A 15,612-nucleotide genomic window follows, 5' to 3' on the forward strand; every position below is an offset into this window, starting at 1 on the left:
TTTCTGTCCAAGGAACTATGCAAAAAAATTGTGGAGAACACTGGTAAGCTCACAGGTGAAGAGGAGGAGCAACATCACAAAGACCTACTAAAACAACAGGAAAACCAAAAAGATGTCAGCTGTGGCCTACAAAAAAGGACAAGGAGGGGGATATAGCTGGGGATATAGCTCAGTAGCACAGCACCTGCTTAAGAAGCACAAAGTACTGAGTTTGATTCCCGGTATATAAAAAAAAAGGACAAAGAAACAAAACAAGTGCTATCAGTGTAAATGATACTAGTGCATAGAACATGCAATTTTCCTGTATGATGACTGCCTTGAGTTTGACAATTGAAACAAAGATTATTTCTGTGGTAGGCTTTTCTTTATATTTACATTGTAATTCACATAGGTATTTATTTCTGATGTTATCTTTTAGATTTTCTAAGCAAGTAAACAATATAAAAAAATTGATGCCTATTCTAAACATGTTACATATTTGATATTTTATTTATATTACATTTTCCTGCTAAGTGCACATTGTATAATATAGTAAGAAGCTCCTGCTAAAACAGTAAGACCAGCAAGATATCAAGTTATATCCTACAAAAAACACAGGAAGCTAAACACTTATACTGTCAATGTACGCGAGATGTGTGTATGGAAGGTGCAGCTGTCACGTGTGAAGAATGTCTTAGGTGAGACAACTAAAGCAAAGATTATTTTTGGTATTTTCATTATTCTTCATGTAAGAATTTATTTCTGATGTTGTATTTTAGGTTTTGTAAACAAGTACACAGCTGATGATGTTAATGTCTATTCTGAGCACTCATTACATAGCTGATATTTTATTGATATCTTAGTTTCCTGTTAAGTGCTTGTTGTACAATATACTAAGAAGCTCCTCACAAAACAGCAAGACCAATGAGATGTCAAGTATATCCTACAAAAAAAGACTGGAAAATTAAGTGCATGTAGACTGTGCAGTTGTTATGTCTGAAGACTGCCTTGGGTGTGACAAAGTGAAGCAAAGATTGTTTTTGTTGTAGAGTTCTATTGGTATTTGCATTGTAGTTCATATAGGAATTTCTGTTGTTATATTTTAGACTTTGTAAACCTAAAACAGTTGATGCTTTTGATAAACACACAATAAGCACTAAAAATTCAATATTTTATTAGGTTTTTTCCTTTTCAGTACTCACTATTTAGTATAATAAAACTTATAAAATAAAAATCAGTAATTCATCAATAGAAATACTTCTACAGAATAGACATGGGATTTTGTACACCCTTCAGTGTGCTCCTTTAACACAAAATTGCCAGGATACCCCAAGGGTATGCAATCCCAATCACAAACTAGAGAAACTAGAGAAAACTTCCTCACAAACTACAGAAAGCAATCCTAAAATTCATATGAACCAGAAGAGACATAGAATAACAAAAGCAATTCTGGGCAACAACGGCAAGGCAGGGGTCACCAAAATCCTGGACTTCAAATCACATTAAAAAGCCACAGTGATAAAAACAGCATGGTTGCCAGGTGTGGTGGCGCAGGCCTGTAATCCCAGCACTGGAGAGGCTGAGGCAGGAGGATCGTTGGGAGTTCGAGACCAGCCTGGGCTACAAAGTGTGCTCAAGGCCAGCCTGAACTGCATAGTGAGACCCTGTCTCAAAAAAAAAAAAAAAAAAAAAAAAAAAACCAGCATGGTACTAGCAATAAAATCCAAAAACTAACAACTACAACAAAATGATCAATTGAACAGAACAAAGGATACAGAAACAACTGCAGGCACATTCAGCTACCTTATTGTTGACAAAGGGGTCAAATTCTTTCACTAACTTTTTTAACAACTGGTGCTAGGGAAACTGGCTATACACATGCTGAAGATAGAAGTTATACCTATATCTCTCACCATGCATTAAACTGAACTCAAAATAGATCAAAGAACTAAACATTAGAAAACAAATAATCTGCTAGAAGACACTATAGGTAAAATATCTGAAATAATGCCAAGAGTCGACAAATTGGACCACATCAAACTGTTAAAAAAAAAAAACTGCTCAGCAAAAGAGCCTACCATTAGAGTGGAGACAACATACAGAACGATTAAAACCATTCTGTCAGCTGGGTGTGGTGACGCGTGCTTGTAAACCCAGCATTCTGGGAGGCTGAGGCATGAGGATCACTGCAAATTCGAGACCAGCCTGGGCTACAAAGTGAGCTAAAGTCCAGCCTGAAGTGCATAGAGAGACTCTACCACACAAAGATTTTTTAAAAAGGCATGTGAAATGAATAGATGCTTCTCAGATAAAGAAGTACAATGAGCCAATAAATATATGAGAAAAATATTTAACATTCAAAAAATGCTAATTAAAACAACACTGAGGAGGGCTGGAATGTGGCCTAGTGGCACAGAACTTGCCTCATATGTGCAAGGTCACAGTTCAATCCCTAGCACCAGAAAACAAACAAACAACAAATACCAGAAAAAGTCAGTGAGATTCCATCTCACTCCAGAAAAAATGGCTATCATCAAAAAGCCAACCAATAACAAATACGGGTGAGGCTGTGGGGAGAAAGGAATGCTTCTTCATCGTGGATGGGAAGGTAAACTGCTATATTCACTATGGAATTACTATGGAGATTCCTAACAAAAATAAAAATGGAAATTCCATTTGACTCAGCTATTCCCCTTCTTGGTATCATGTGAAAAGATGTAAAGACATCATACCGCAGGGATGATGCATATCCATGTTTATGACAGCAAAATTCATAAGCGCTAAATACTGGAAACTGCCTATACGTCCATCAACGGATCAATGATTAAAGAAAATGTGGTATTAATACACAATGGAGGACCACTATGCCATAAAGGATAAACTTGAGTCATTTGTAGCAAACTCGATACACTTTGAAAACATGCTAAATGAAGTAAATTAGACACACAAGCTTAAATATCACAGTTTCTCTAATATGACAAACTCAGTATATAATTAAAGTACAAAGTAAAAGGCAGATAATACGCAAAAAGAAAAAACTATTGTAATCCAGCGTGGACAATGTATCTGAAATTGTACCTTGACTTAGTATAATTATCTCATATGTATTATATATTTTTCCCTGTTAGTCTGGTTGTTGTTATGTAGGTATAATAATTAACTTTATAAAACAAAGATTTAAAAGATAAATAAAGAAGCTGGGCGTGGTGGCACACGCCTATAATCTCAGCACTTGGGAGGCTGAGGTAGGAGGATCACTGTGAGTTCAAAACTAGCCTGGGCTACAGCCAAGGCAGCCTGAACTGCATAGTGAAACTCTGTCTCAAAAAACAAAAGACAAACAAACAAAAAAACCCAAACAATCCTCCCCCCGCAAAAAAAGGAATCTGATGCTGACAAAAAAAAAAAAGCATGGGCTAGAGAGGATAGGGAAAAAAGAACTGAGATGTGTTACATGCATCTAATAATTCCCTACAATAAATGTAATTGTTATGTACTACAAATAAGTACTAATAAATATTTTTTAAAACAAAATGAAATTTTAAAAAGTAGATGTCTGCAAGCCAAGTGTGGTGGCGCACTCCTGTAATCCCAAAACTTGGAAGCCTGAGACAGGAGAATCACTGCAAGTTTGAGGCCAGCCTGGTCTACAAAATGAGTTCAGTGCCAGCCTCAACTGCATAGTGAAACCCTGTCTCAAAATAAAAGACAAGAAACAAAAATGATGTCTGTAGGATAAGGGCAAAGCTCCTAAGAGCATTTCTCTGTTGTCATTCTATGTGCTTTTATCCATAAAATATAAAAATAATGAGAGAATTCTCACTTTGACTACATATATTCATGATATCATTTTTCTTACCTGTATGGAAGTAATAGAAGCTGAATGTCCCTGAAGGACAGCAACTGGTGCACAAGTTCGAAGACACCATACTCTTACAACTTTATCACAGCTGCCTGCAGCAATGAGTGTATTTTCATAGTTAACAGCCATGTCAGAAATTTCAGCAGAGTGCCCTCGAAGTGTAGCAAGTAGGCGCCCATCATCTGTGGCCCAAATTTTCACCAAACAATCATCTGAACCCTATAGTAACACAAAGGGATGTAAGAGTTATAATGATACAGAAATCTGCCATACCACCCCCTTAAAAAGGCAAAAAGGAGAATTTGATTAAATTATATCTTAGCCTTTGCTTTTTAGTTTCCTTTCCATATATAACATAGATTCAGCAGCAAATATAAATTATGTGGAGATGACAGGCATGACTAGGTATTGTACAACCTAACAATGAGATATGTGAAAAGCTCCTTAAAACTACTTCTAATCCTGAAAACTCAAACTATTTCGAATATGCTTTTATGTGATATGGCATTAAGCATTTTTGCCATTATTTCTTTCCTTAGGGTGTGACAGTTACTGTTCTTAAATGCTGGAATATATTTCTTCTAAAAATACACCCAAATTTAGGAAACCTGGGCCTATTAATAATATCGGGAGAAAGCATTATCTTGATATATGTATTGGGAATTTCAAATGAATTTAAAGTTAATAAAAAGCAATTCTACTGTAATGTGGTAAATAAAAATATTTCTTTAAAATAACATTCAACATCCTCGTCATGATCATGAATGTTCAAATAAGTGTGCAGTAAGAAATATGAAGTCATCAATGGAATAGTCTGTAATAAACCTAAGGAGTCATAACTTCTGAAAGCAAAACTTCTTTGTTGTACCATATAAACAGAAAAAGTAAGTTACACTAATAGCCCGATCTCTGTTAACTTAGTAGTAAAGCAACAAGATTAATATTTCTTAGAAATATTAGTGTACCACAATTTTCTCTTCAAAGACAATAGGTAAAATAGTTATATGGAATACAACAACCATTGTTAATTTCTTATCACCTTGTCTGAAATTCAGTATTACTTGTATTGTTTTGTGTTATTTTGTAAATGTATGTGTGTTTGTTATTATGTTTTCATTCTTTTATCTTTAAAATTAAAAAAAAATACCAAAATTAAAAAACAGACAAAATGTAAGTATGCTCTTCATTAATGTATAATTCAACTATTCAATCATAAGGGTGACATAATCATTAATTATGCAAAATTGGCAGCAGTTACAGTAGGTGACACATAGAAAGTGCACTTAACACAAATTAATTTGAATAAATGTTTGTTAAAATGAGATAAAATGAAACTGACTATACTTATTTCACATAAATTAACTATGTCTGGAATATAAAGACTTTCAAAAGTTTAATTTTTAAATTAAATTTCCCAAAGGTAGTGAACATGATAGTTCCCCCTTCACCTATATTAGGTTTTCAACTTCTACTCATTTTTTTATTTATTCCTATGTCCCAAAAGGATGAACTGCCTACAAAGCATAATGCAGTGTCATGAAGTCTAACTTCAATTGTTATAAATCTGCAATGTTACCATATCATAACTTTTAAACTCACTGTAAAAATTCTTCTTCCACTTCGGTCAAATGCTACACAGTAGACAGAAGACAAGTGCCCCAGAATTCTCTTATGCATCTTAATATGCTGGTAAGCAGATGAAGGGAAAATATGGCTGAAGCGACTACATCCAGTTAATTGCCTGGCAGAAGAAATAGTCACTGCAAAAAATAAAATAAGAGATTGATTATTTTAAAATCTAAAAATAAAACCTACCTCAAGAAATGAAGTCATAAATATTAAGACAAAAGAAGGTACACATACCACAGCAATCTTATAGTATGATCACACCATGGCAATTTTACAGTATGACAACTCTAAATTCCCTTTCACATTCCATAATTTTATGGACTCAATTTCATTAAAACAAAACACTATGAACACTCTTCTGTTAAATCTCAAGTTTGCCTGTGGGAAGGAACATTCCCATTTTGTCTATCATGGTACACTATAGTCAAAGACACTGATACTTTAAATACATAGGTAAATCTTCTCATAGCATGAAGGAATTTTAGAATAAAAGGACAAAACTGTATTTCACTAAGTATATATATCTTAATTATATAGAAAATTTTATGAACTCCTTTCCCACCACTTCATTATACAACTGCTGCTAAAAATTCAGAAGTAATTATAAGAGACCTATAAAATGAAAAGGGGAGCTGGGTGTGGTGGCTCAAGCTTATAATCCCATTACTTGGGAAGCTGAGGCAGGAGGATCATTGCAAATTCAAGACCAGCCTGGGCTACAAAGTAAGCTCAAGACCAGGCTGAACTGCATAGCATCTCAAAAAAAAAAAAAAAAGAAAAGAAAAGGGAAGGAAAGCTATGACAATACATAATGTTTTAAACAACAACAATCCTTTTTAGGTTTGTCTATGGGTTGCCCCTTTTTGGTTTCTAGATCTAAAGTTTCTTCCTCTAGTTACTAATGAGTATTTGAGACTTCTCCTTCTATTAGATCTTTTTATTTGGTTTCTTTTCCTTTGTTTTTTTTTTTGTTTGTTTGTTTTTCTTCTGGTACCAGAAACCGTACTCAGGACCTTGCACATGCCAGGCAGGCGCTTTGCCGCTGAGCTAAATTCCCAGCCCCTATTAGATCATTTTAGATCCTCCCTCATTTTTCTGATTTTCTTTTACTTTTCTCTTTTCACTGTGTTAGTTTCAGTGAAGTCCCAACTATTTATCTTTTTAAAAATGATCTTTAAGGGGCTGGGGATTTAGCTCAGCGGCACAGTGCCTGCCTGGCAAGCGCAAGGTTATGAGTTCAATTCCCGGTCCCGGAAAAAAAAACAAAAAACAAAACAAAACAAAAAAACAATAAAAATGATATTTTAGCCTTGGTATTTTTTAATTATTTTTCTAGTCTCCAAATTTGTTTAATTCTGCTCTGATTTTTGTTATTTCCTTCTTCCTGCTAACTCTGAGTTTTCCCTATTCTTTTTCTAGTTTCTTGAGGTGCAACATTAGGTTACTTGAGATGTTTCATTTTGTTCATGGAGTTTTGTTGTTGTTGTTGTTGCTGTTGTTGTTATTGTTATATATTTTCCTCTGAGGACTGCTTTTGCAGCATCCTGTAAGTTTTGGTAAGTTCTGCTTTCAAGTTTGTATGTCTGAAGACATTTTAAATTTCTATTTTAATTTCTTCTTTGACCCATTGGTAATTCATGAGCATAATGTTTAATTTCCATATATGTACACTCCTTCAAAGATTCCCCCAATTACATGTTGACTATTCCTCATTCAAAGTACTCCAGGAAGTGTTCACAATTTACATTACTTTTCTACATTTTAATGAGATGTCTTAGGTATGGTAACCAAATCAAAACTAAAATGTATTTATTTTAGATATATCTTATCTTCATATCCTGAATTATACTGTGCCTACATTTTGACTGTTACCTCTCACATGAGGTCAGATTTGGAAATTTCCCACATCTGGAATCATGTTGGCCCCCAAAATGTTTCCAATGTTGGGATATTTTGGATTTAGAGTTTTCATATAAGGGATGCTCAATCTGAATTGATTTATAGTTTCACCCCTTGCTGGTGAAAAAAAGATATTGATTATTTCACACTTAATCTTAGCCCAAAGACCAAGAAGTGATATTTATTGTTTCAATCTTAAATTTGTTATGACACATATTAGGGCTACCATATGATATATCTGCAAAAATGTTTCACAATCACTGGAGAAATATGTCTATTCTATTCACATTGGATGACAGTCTATATTTCTTTGATTGAATGGACTAAAATGTGGTGTAAGCTCATTGTTTCCTTATATATTTTTTCTAGATGGCCTCACTAATGATGAAATGCAGCAGTAAAGTTTTTATTACTGTATATAATCTATCTCTCTCTTCAAATCTATTACTATTTGCTTTATATATTTAGGTACTCCAATGCTAAGTGTACGTGTCACACCTCGGTGAACTGACATCTTTATTATTAACACATAGTGATCACTTCTTTTAGAGTTTTTCACATAAACCCTATGTGGTATATGATTAAAAATGTACTAAATATTTAAATTTTTAAAATATATTACAAAAATATATATCCATATAACAGTAAAAGCAATATTGGCATTAATCCACTTAAAAAATAGCTCCACTTGCTTCAAAAAATGTTATCACATCAGTTTTGCCAGTTTCTACATTAGTTGTGGAAATCCTCTTTTGTGTCTTTAGTGGCGGTGAAACGGCTATCTCAATGTCATGAACTGACTTCTCTGATGTCTTAAATTCACTCAAATTTAAAATCTTTCAAAGTCATTTTGATTTAAGGGAAGGGCCAGAAGTTGCAGGGCATCAGATTTGGTGTATGAGATGGATGAGGTCACAGTAATGTTTCTGAAATGACAGAAATTATACCAGAAGTAATGTGTGATGTGCAGCATTGTCATGATTGATGATGAACCTATTTGCCTATTTCTCAGAACATTTTCTATACACATTGTTTCTTAAATGCACTAGTAAGCCATCATCATAAGTAGACTTCAGAAAGGAAAATGGTGGTACAATGAACAGCAATGATTCCATCTCTCCAAGATTCAGAAACCAGAAACTGCAAAATAAAAACTCAGGTAAGAAAAGCGAAAGAAGTATATCACAGGGAATTAAAAATGAACTGACATGAAAATTAAAGGCTACAGAGAATTTGAAGAAAGAGACCACAAACTAAAGGAGGGAATGAAACAGTGTGGACTTTTTCCCTGGCTCCAACTCATGGCTCTTGGGAAAGGGAGACTGAATCTGCAGGAACAAAGGGAACACTGGGGCTCCACAAGGCTCCAGGAAGAATCAGTGGCAGTGCAATGGACTGGCAGTTGTTGAGGTCTTCCAGGACAGTGAAGAGTATGGGAGACCACTTTGAGGCTGCACAGGAGAGGCTGCGATTAACTTATAATTGGCAAATATCGATGTGAGAGAGCAAGTCCAAGACCTACATGGCAGAGAGAGGCTGCTTTTGGTGTCTTGGTTGAAACCCACACACCACTGGCCAGAACTGAGGCCAGCAAATGACCAATGACACCCTGGCACCTCGAATCTGCATGTGTGATTCTCACCTAAATTTCTTTCTCAGACCAACAGCCTTAGTAGCAACTAAGCAGGTTACTTATTAACTTTGAGCTACTGTCCAAAAAGCTATGCTAGAAAGCTTTGCTCCTTAATTTACCAGCCCTGCCTGCATCAGTAGATCAGCCTTTGTTTCCCCCTGTTCCTACCACTAGCTAATTACTGATATTGTGATTTCAATAAATATAGGGACAATGAGCCTCTTGATTTTTGTCCTCTTCAGACTTTGACCATCCTGGTTCCTCACCTTGTATCACTATTTCTGTCTTTCTGTCTGTTTCACTCCTATGCTGTAACCCCTGGCAGGTGATCAAGGGCTCAGGCTGGTGTCCCTGATAGAAAAATTCTACTCCTATGGAGTCCTTTGACAGGCAACAGTTAGTGAGAAATCCCAGTGCAGGTGACCACTATATTACTGAAGAGATGGTGGGTTTGGGCATTATTCTAGGAAAGGGTTGAGTGAACCTGGGAACACAGAAGAACCACAAGACACTTTCACTTCAGGAAAGTTCACTAACTTTCCCAGTGTGACCCTCTTATTGGAGACCACTACAAAGTGACTCTGAGCATGATTTAATATTAACCAATTGGCTTTCCATGTTTACTTGTGAGTTCTCCGAAGCTTAGGCACCTTGTCTGCAGATGGACAGCTGATTTATAGTAAATGAACCTCTATGAGTCACTGGTCACCGCTGAGGCCTGTACTGGCTTGTGAAGCAGTGAGGCTAGCGAGCCTCTAAAGACAAGATAAGGCTGCAGCTGAGGATGTCTGGCTCCAACCCCAATTAACTTAAAGCAGACTGTAGCTGCAGGCATCTCACTCCTGCTGTGAAGGCCTTCCTACAGATAACATAGTTCTCCGAAATTAACATACTATATTACCTGGAGAAGTCCTTAAAGGAATTCCCAAAGTCCTGCTCAGATTCCTGCATTTTCTTCAGTATTTACCTTTCCTTGTTTGTAAACCAAATAAATATGGGCCACCAAGAGAAGTCTTTGGCTAAACTCAGTGAATATTGAAGCTGTAAGAGAGTTAGTCCCTCCTGGAGCCCTGAAATCATTTCCATTGTCTCATTTATTTTAAGCCTCCACCGTCCACTCGCTTGGGAGATTGCAGGCCTGATGAGCCTGCAATAACTTAGGGTTATTTAACCCGGTTTTCGATACCTCCCACAGTGATTGCATGAAAGACAGCCACAAGAAACAGCAGAGGGGAGGGGTCAGAAAAGATATCCTTTTAGGGGTTATATCTCAACCAAGAAGGACGCAGACCTACTTCTATGGCTAGAAGTGAGGCCCAGTTTAAATAGCTCTGGTTTTGAAAGTCTCAGTATTGGGTATTCTTTCCTTTTTTATTTTAAAGAGAATAATAAAAAAAGAACAATAGCAAAATACCAACAACATAGACAAAAACAAAACAAAGCAAAAACAATAAAACAGGGTTTCAGAACTAAGTGATCAGAATTAACAGTGGTTGTTATATTACACATTGTTATCTTAAGAAAGTGGCTCAGGATGTAAGAATGCAAGATTTATCAAACCATTAAAGAGAATAAAAAATAAAAACAAAAGAAACATCAGAAACAATACAGAGCTTCACTCAACCAGATGGTAGGAATTCACCAATGGTTACTATATTGCATATTGTCTTCAAATTACTTGTTCAAATTACCAGATATAAGCATGTAAATTCAGCATTAAGTTTTCAAGCCCTCAACCTATCCCCTGCACCCAACATGGACCTGGGGTCTGACTGTATTATCTGCTCACATGAGCAGGGACACATTTTAACTAGGATACTGCCACAGCCTAGGAAAAGAATAGGGATCTCTGAGAAACCTGAGAATTGTTAGACTCTAAAACTGTAAATCCTGGAAGGAAAGCACTCATTCAGTCAGACCAAAACATTTTATTTTCCTTATTTCAGTTATTCCCCTTTGTCCTTTTAATTTCATCCCTTTAAATTTTTCTTATTTTTATTCTGCAAATATTTTCTTTCATCACTTTTTAATCTCCTATGTCTCATCAGTATTTCTGTTAAATTTACCTAATTCTATAAACATCTTCCCTAATATGAACCTTTCTACCACTTCTCTTTCCTTCATTTCATATCCTGTAGTTTAAGATTTCAAATTTTTCTTCTTGCATTGTCCTGTTCAGAAGTCACTATATTTTAACAGCCTAAATACACTAAGCTTTATCAATCATTAGATAGTTAAATCTATAAAATTGCTGTTAGGCTTTATCAATCATTAGATAGTTAACTCTATAAAATTCTATTCTACCATTAGAAGAAATATAGCTGTTACACTTAGTACAGTGGTGCTTCAGTTCATGAATGCTTTTTTTTTGGTGAATAATTTGGTTCTCAAACAGAAGTGCTTGGCAACATTTTGTTTTGGACCACAAACTATATCGGGTGATGAACATGACTGCAGCCATATTTTCTGCATAAACAGAATTCTGTGGCCATCTTTGCCAGAAGTGTTGGAACAAAGTAAGTTCGTGAACCAGTACCACTGTACATACTACCTGCATGTTAATATCTGAGTTTTCTTAGTGTTTATGCAATAATTGTGGATTTCTTCTCTATTGTTAAGGGTGGTACATAATTGGTTCCTCTGGTATGTTAACCACTTATCAGTCTAATTATGTAAATACAAGATGATCAAAAATTGCATTTTTTTAATTTCTTTTTTTTTGGTTTTGGCTTTTTTCTGGTACCAGGAATCGAACTCATGACCTTGCGCTTGGCAGGCAGGCACTGTGCCACTGAGCTAAATCCCCAGCCCCTTTTTTTCTTTAATTTTTATAAAATAACAGGAAATATAAAAGTGACAATTTTATTAAATTTATTCAATACAAGAATTGACTAGTTGAAATGACACCAGCCTGAGTGACACTTGGTATATTATGTAAACATATGTGCTGTCTGAATGCCAATCATGGCAAACTGTTAAGTGGTTAATATCTAAGTAGTCTAGATGAAGCACTGTATCTGATTTGGTTGATATGACCAGGTTGCATAATTGTTGTTACAAAAGGGTTTTCTCTATTTGCCACTACCAAAACATTAACAGCATTAAATTACATACCCAAAGAACTCAGTGTTAGGATAATTACACTGAATCCTCCCCACCCAAATTAACAGAGAAGCTCAAACCTTAGGGCAGAGGCAAAGGATTATGGTTAGCCATACCAAAAGTACATCACAGAAAAGCAGACTAAGTAAACAGATTTCTATACAGTACTAGTAACAAGTTTTTCTACTTTAAGCACTCAAAAACCTCCACAGGAAACAAAACATAGATATATGATAAGACAAGGAACAAAGTGCTTCTCAAAACTCCCAACATCCAACAGGCAAGGTGGTGCATGCCTATAATATCTCAGCATTTGGGAGGCAGAGGCAGGGAATTGCCATGAATTGGAGGCCAACCTGGGTTACACAGTGAGTTCAAGGCCAGCCTGAACTGTACAGTGAGGCCCTTTCTCAAAAAACCAAAACAAACAAAAACCTCCCAACTTTGCCAAGCAAATTATGGGGATGTTGAGGGAGGGACCAGCATAAGCCACAAACCTTAGTTACTTAAAAGGTAACAGAGGTTGTATGACAGATCAAAGAGTGCTCTGTGGTAGTATCACCAAAGATATAACAAGATCAATGAGTTATCAAAGAACTAGTAAGATCGTAGCAGAGCTAAACAAAATGTTACAAAACATTAGTGACAAGTTTACGAAAGAATTAGACTCCAGAAAAGAAACCAATCAGACTTGAGAGAAGAATCAACCAGAAATCCATAACATAAAATATTTCCATCAATCTATATCATGTATAGGTACAAATTTCCTATAATGAATGTATCATTATGTATACCTAAAATGTTCCAATAAACTTAACTGATTTTAAAAAGAGAGAGAAAACAGTATTCCCTGCAACAGGAACAAGGAAGAGGTGGAGTAGCTCTCCGAGATGCAGACAAAGTATAATTCAAGCCAAAATTGATCAGAAGAGACAAATAAGGTCACTACATATGCATTCAGGAAGTGTTGGCAAACCTTTTAGACCTTTCAATGATAGATGACATACCATGAGATAAAAATAACAATTATAATGAAGTACCTTGATACCCCACTGTTATGAAAGGATCAACTAAGCAAAAGAATTAACAAAACATATCACAGTGAAACCAACCGCTAGAACAAATTAACATATCTACACAGTGTTCCACATTACCATACAATACACATTATTCTCAGCAGCATATGGAACTTTCTCTATAATAGACCACATTTTAAACCATAAAGCAGGCTTAAGAAACAGTACTCACAGAGTGATTACTAGAAATAAGCATTACTGTGATTACAGAACCAGAAAAGAACCCACCAAACGCAAAAAGAGAACTACAGGTCAATCTCTTCAGTGAATATTGATGTAAAAGTTCTCAGTAAGATACTGACAAACAGAATGCAACAAACTGTCAAAACAAATCATACATTATCACAAAGTAGGATTCACTACAGGGATGCAGGGATGTTTCAACACATGGAAATCAATAAATGTAATACAACACATAAATAGAAGGACAAAAATCACATGATCAGATATATCTCAGTAGATGAAGCAAAAGCACTTGACAAAACCAATATCCATTTGTTACATGAACAAAATAGGTGCATAAAGGTTTTATGTCAATCTGATAAAAGCCATCTATGAAAAACATCATATTAAATTGAGAAAAGATGAAACCTTTACCTCTAAAGCCAGGAACAAGACAAGTATATTCACTATCACCACTCATGTTTAATATAATTCTTGAAACATTACCAAGAACAATTAAGAAGGAGAAACAAATAAAAGTTATAGCTACAAAAAAGAAAAATGTTATCATTATTTGCACATGGTATGATCCTCTATCTAGAAAATCTCAAAAACTCCTAGAATTAATAATAAAATTCAGTAACATAGTACAATTCAAAGTCAAAACAAAAAAGTAAATAATGCTTCTGTATACAAATAATAAACTCACCAAGAAAGAAATTAGGGAAACAATACATTTTACAATTCAAGGAATCCAACCACCACCACACTGATCAAAGACCTCTCTAAACTGCCCCATCCCAGCACAGCTGCATCTCGGCACTCATAACATAATCAGCCCTGCTATTGATATTAGCCACTACTCCCTGCGGTGCTTTCCTAAGCTTTGTACTTGGGCAACCATTATCACTAGTCCTATCTCAAGCCTTGTTCTTGGCAGACAGCCACAACTCCCTTTCACTGAACTCCCCCCTCCCCATGACCCTACAAAAGACCTCAAAGCCTGCACCAGAGCAGCTGCTCTTGTCTCCAGTGCCAGAGCAGTCCCCTTCAGGTTTCCTCTGAAATAAACCTGTCCTGTTGAGCTCATAACTGTTTCTTCTTTTCTTTATTTTTTTCTGAACAACAATAGCTTCAAGAAAATTTATACCCAGGAACTGACCTAACCAAGGAAGTGAAAGACCTCTAAAAAGAAACCTATAGTACTTTAAAAAAGGAGATTAAAGATGTCCAAAAATGAAAAGATGAGCCTTCTTCCTGGATATGTAGAACCAATGTTGTTGAAATGGCCATACTTCCAAACTGTTACACAGATTCATTAGAGTACCAATCAAAATAGCAATAGCGTACTTTACAGGTCTAGAGAAACTAATCTGAAAATTCATACAGAACCATAAGAGATCTAGAATAGAAAGAAAAATACTGGGCAGCAACAGCAAGATAGGAGGCATTCCAATCTTGGACGTCAAGATATACTATAAAGCTACCATGATAAAAACAGCATGGTAGCTGGGCATGGAGGCACACACCTGTAATCCCAACATATGGGAGGCTGAGGCAGGAGGATCTCCAAAGCCAGCCTGGGCTACACAGTGAATTCCAGACCAGGTTAACCTACTGCACAGCAAGACACTGTCTAAAGAAAAACCAAACAACCACCACCAAAGGAAGACAATAAAGGATGCAGAAACAACTCCAAGCACACAGTTACCTTGTCTTTGACAAAGGAACCAAATCCTTTCCCTAGAGAAAAGATACCCTCTTGAACAAACAGTGCTCAGAAAGCTGGATATGCACATGTGGAAGACTGAAGCAACACCCATATCTCTCACGGTGCACTGAACTATATTCAAAATGGATCAAATATCTAAATATTAAAATGGAAACACTGGTGGCTGAAACAAGAGAAATATATCATTGCTGATTGGGCACAAACACGGCAGAGAGGTAAGCAGCTGAGAAAGAGCCTCTCTGAGAGTCACCATCCAGACAGTAGAATATGGCAGTGTGAGTGAGACAAGAAGGAAAGAAGTGGGTACCCTGGACCCAGGGAGGATCTGAAGAGCAAATTGAAACCCACAGAAAGAGTGAAGAGAGAAACTTCAATGAAGAATAGCCAGCAGCACCTTCTCCCTCACACAGGACTCACTTTCAAACCTGTGAACATATAGTGATTACTGGTGTTCCCAAAGGCCTCGATGGAGAGGCACAGCTGTAGAGGGGAGCAGTGGATATGAGGGACTGTACTAGCTGGCAGTGAGTACAGGGAG

At 36.1% G+C, this 15,612-nt stretch overlaps 1 protein-coding gene across 1 annotated transcript in view; it reads right to left on the reverse strand.

Annotated features, from left to right (window-relative positions):
- The window catches only part of Brwd3 (bromodomain and WD repeat domain containing 3), a 157,801-nt gene that overhangs the window by 77,825 nt on the left and 64,364 nt on the right, over positions 1 to 15,612 (reverse strand). Inside the window, exons 7-8 of the mRNA XM_005410071.2 lie at positions 5,441 to 5,601; positions 3,839 to 4,060 (exon numbers count right to left, since the gene is read on the reverse strand). Of these exons, the coding sequence (XP_005410128.1) occupies positions 3,839 to 4,060; positions 5,441 to 5,601 (383 nt within the window). The remainder of the gene's footprint in view (positions 1 to 3,838; positions 4,061 to 5,440; positions 5,602 to 15,612) is intronic.

This window comes from Chinchilla lanigera, unplaced genomic scaffold, assembly GCF_000276665.1.
Source record: "Chinchilla lanigera isolate Chin_1 unplaced genomic scaffold, ChiLan1.0 scaffold00128, whole genome shotgun sequence".
Lineage (NCBI taxonomy): Eukaryota > Metazoa > Chordata > Mammalia > Rodentia > Chinchillidae > Chinchilla > Chinchilla lanigera.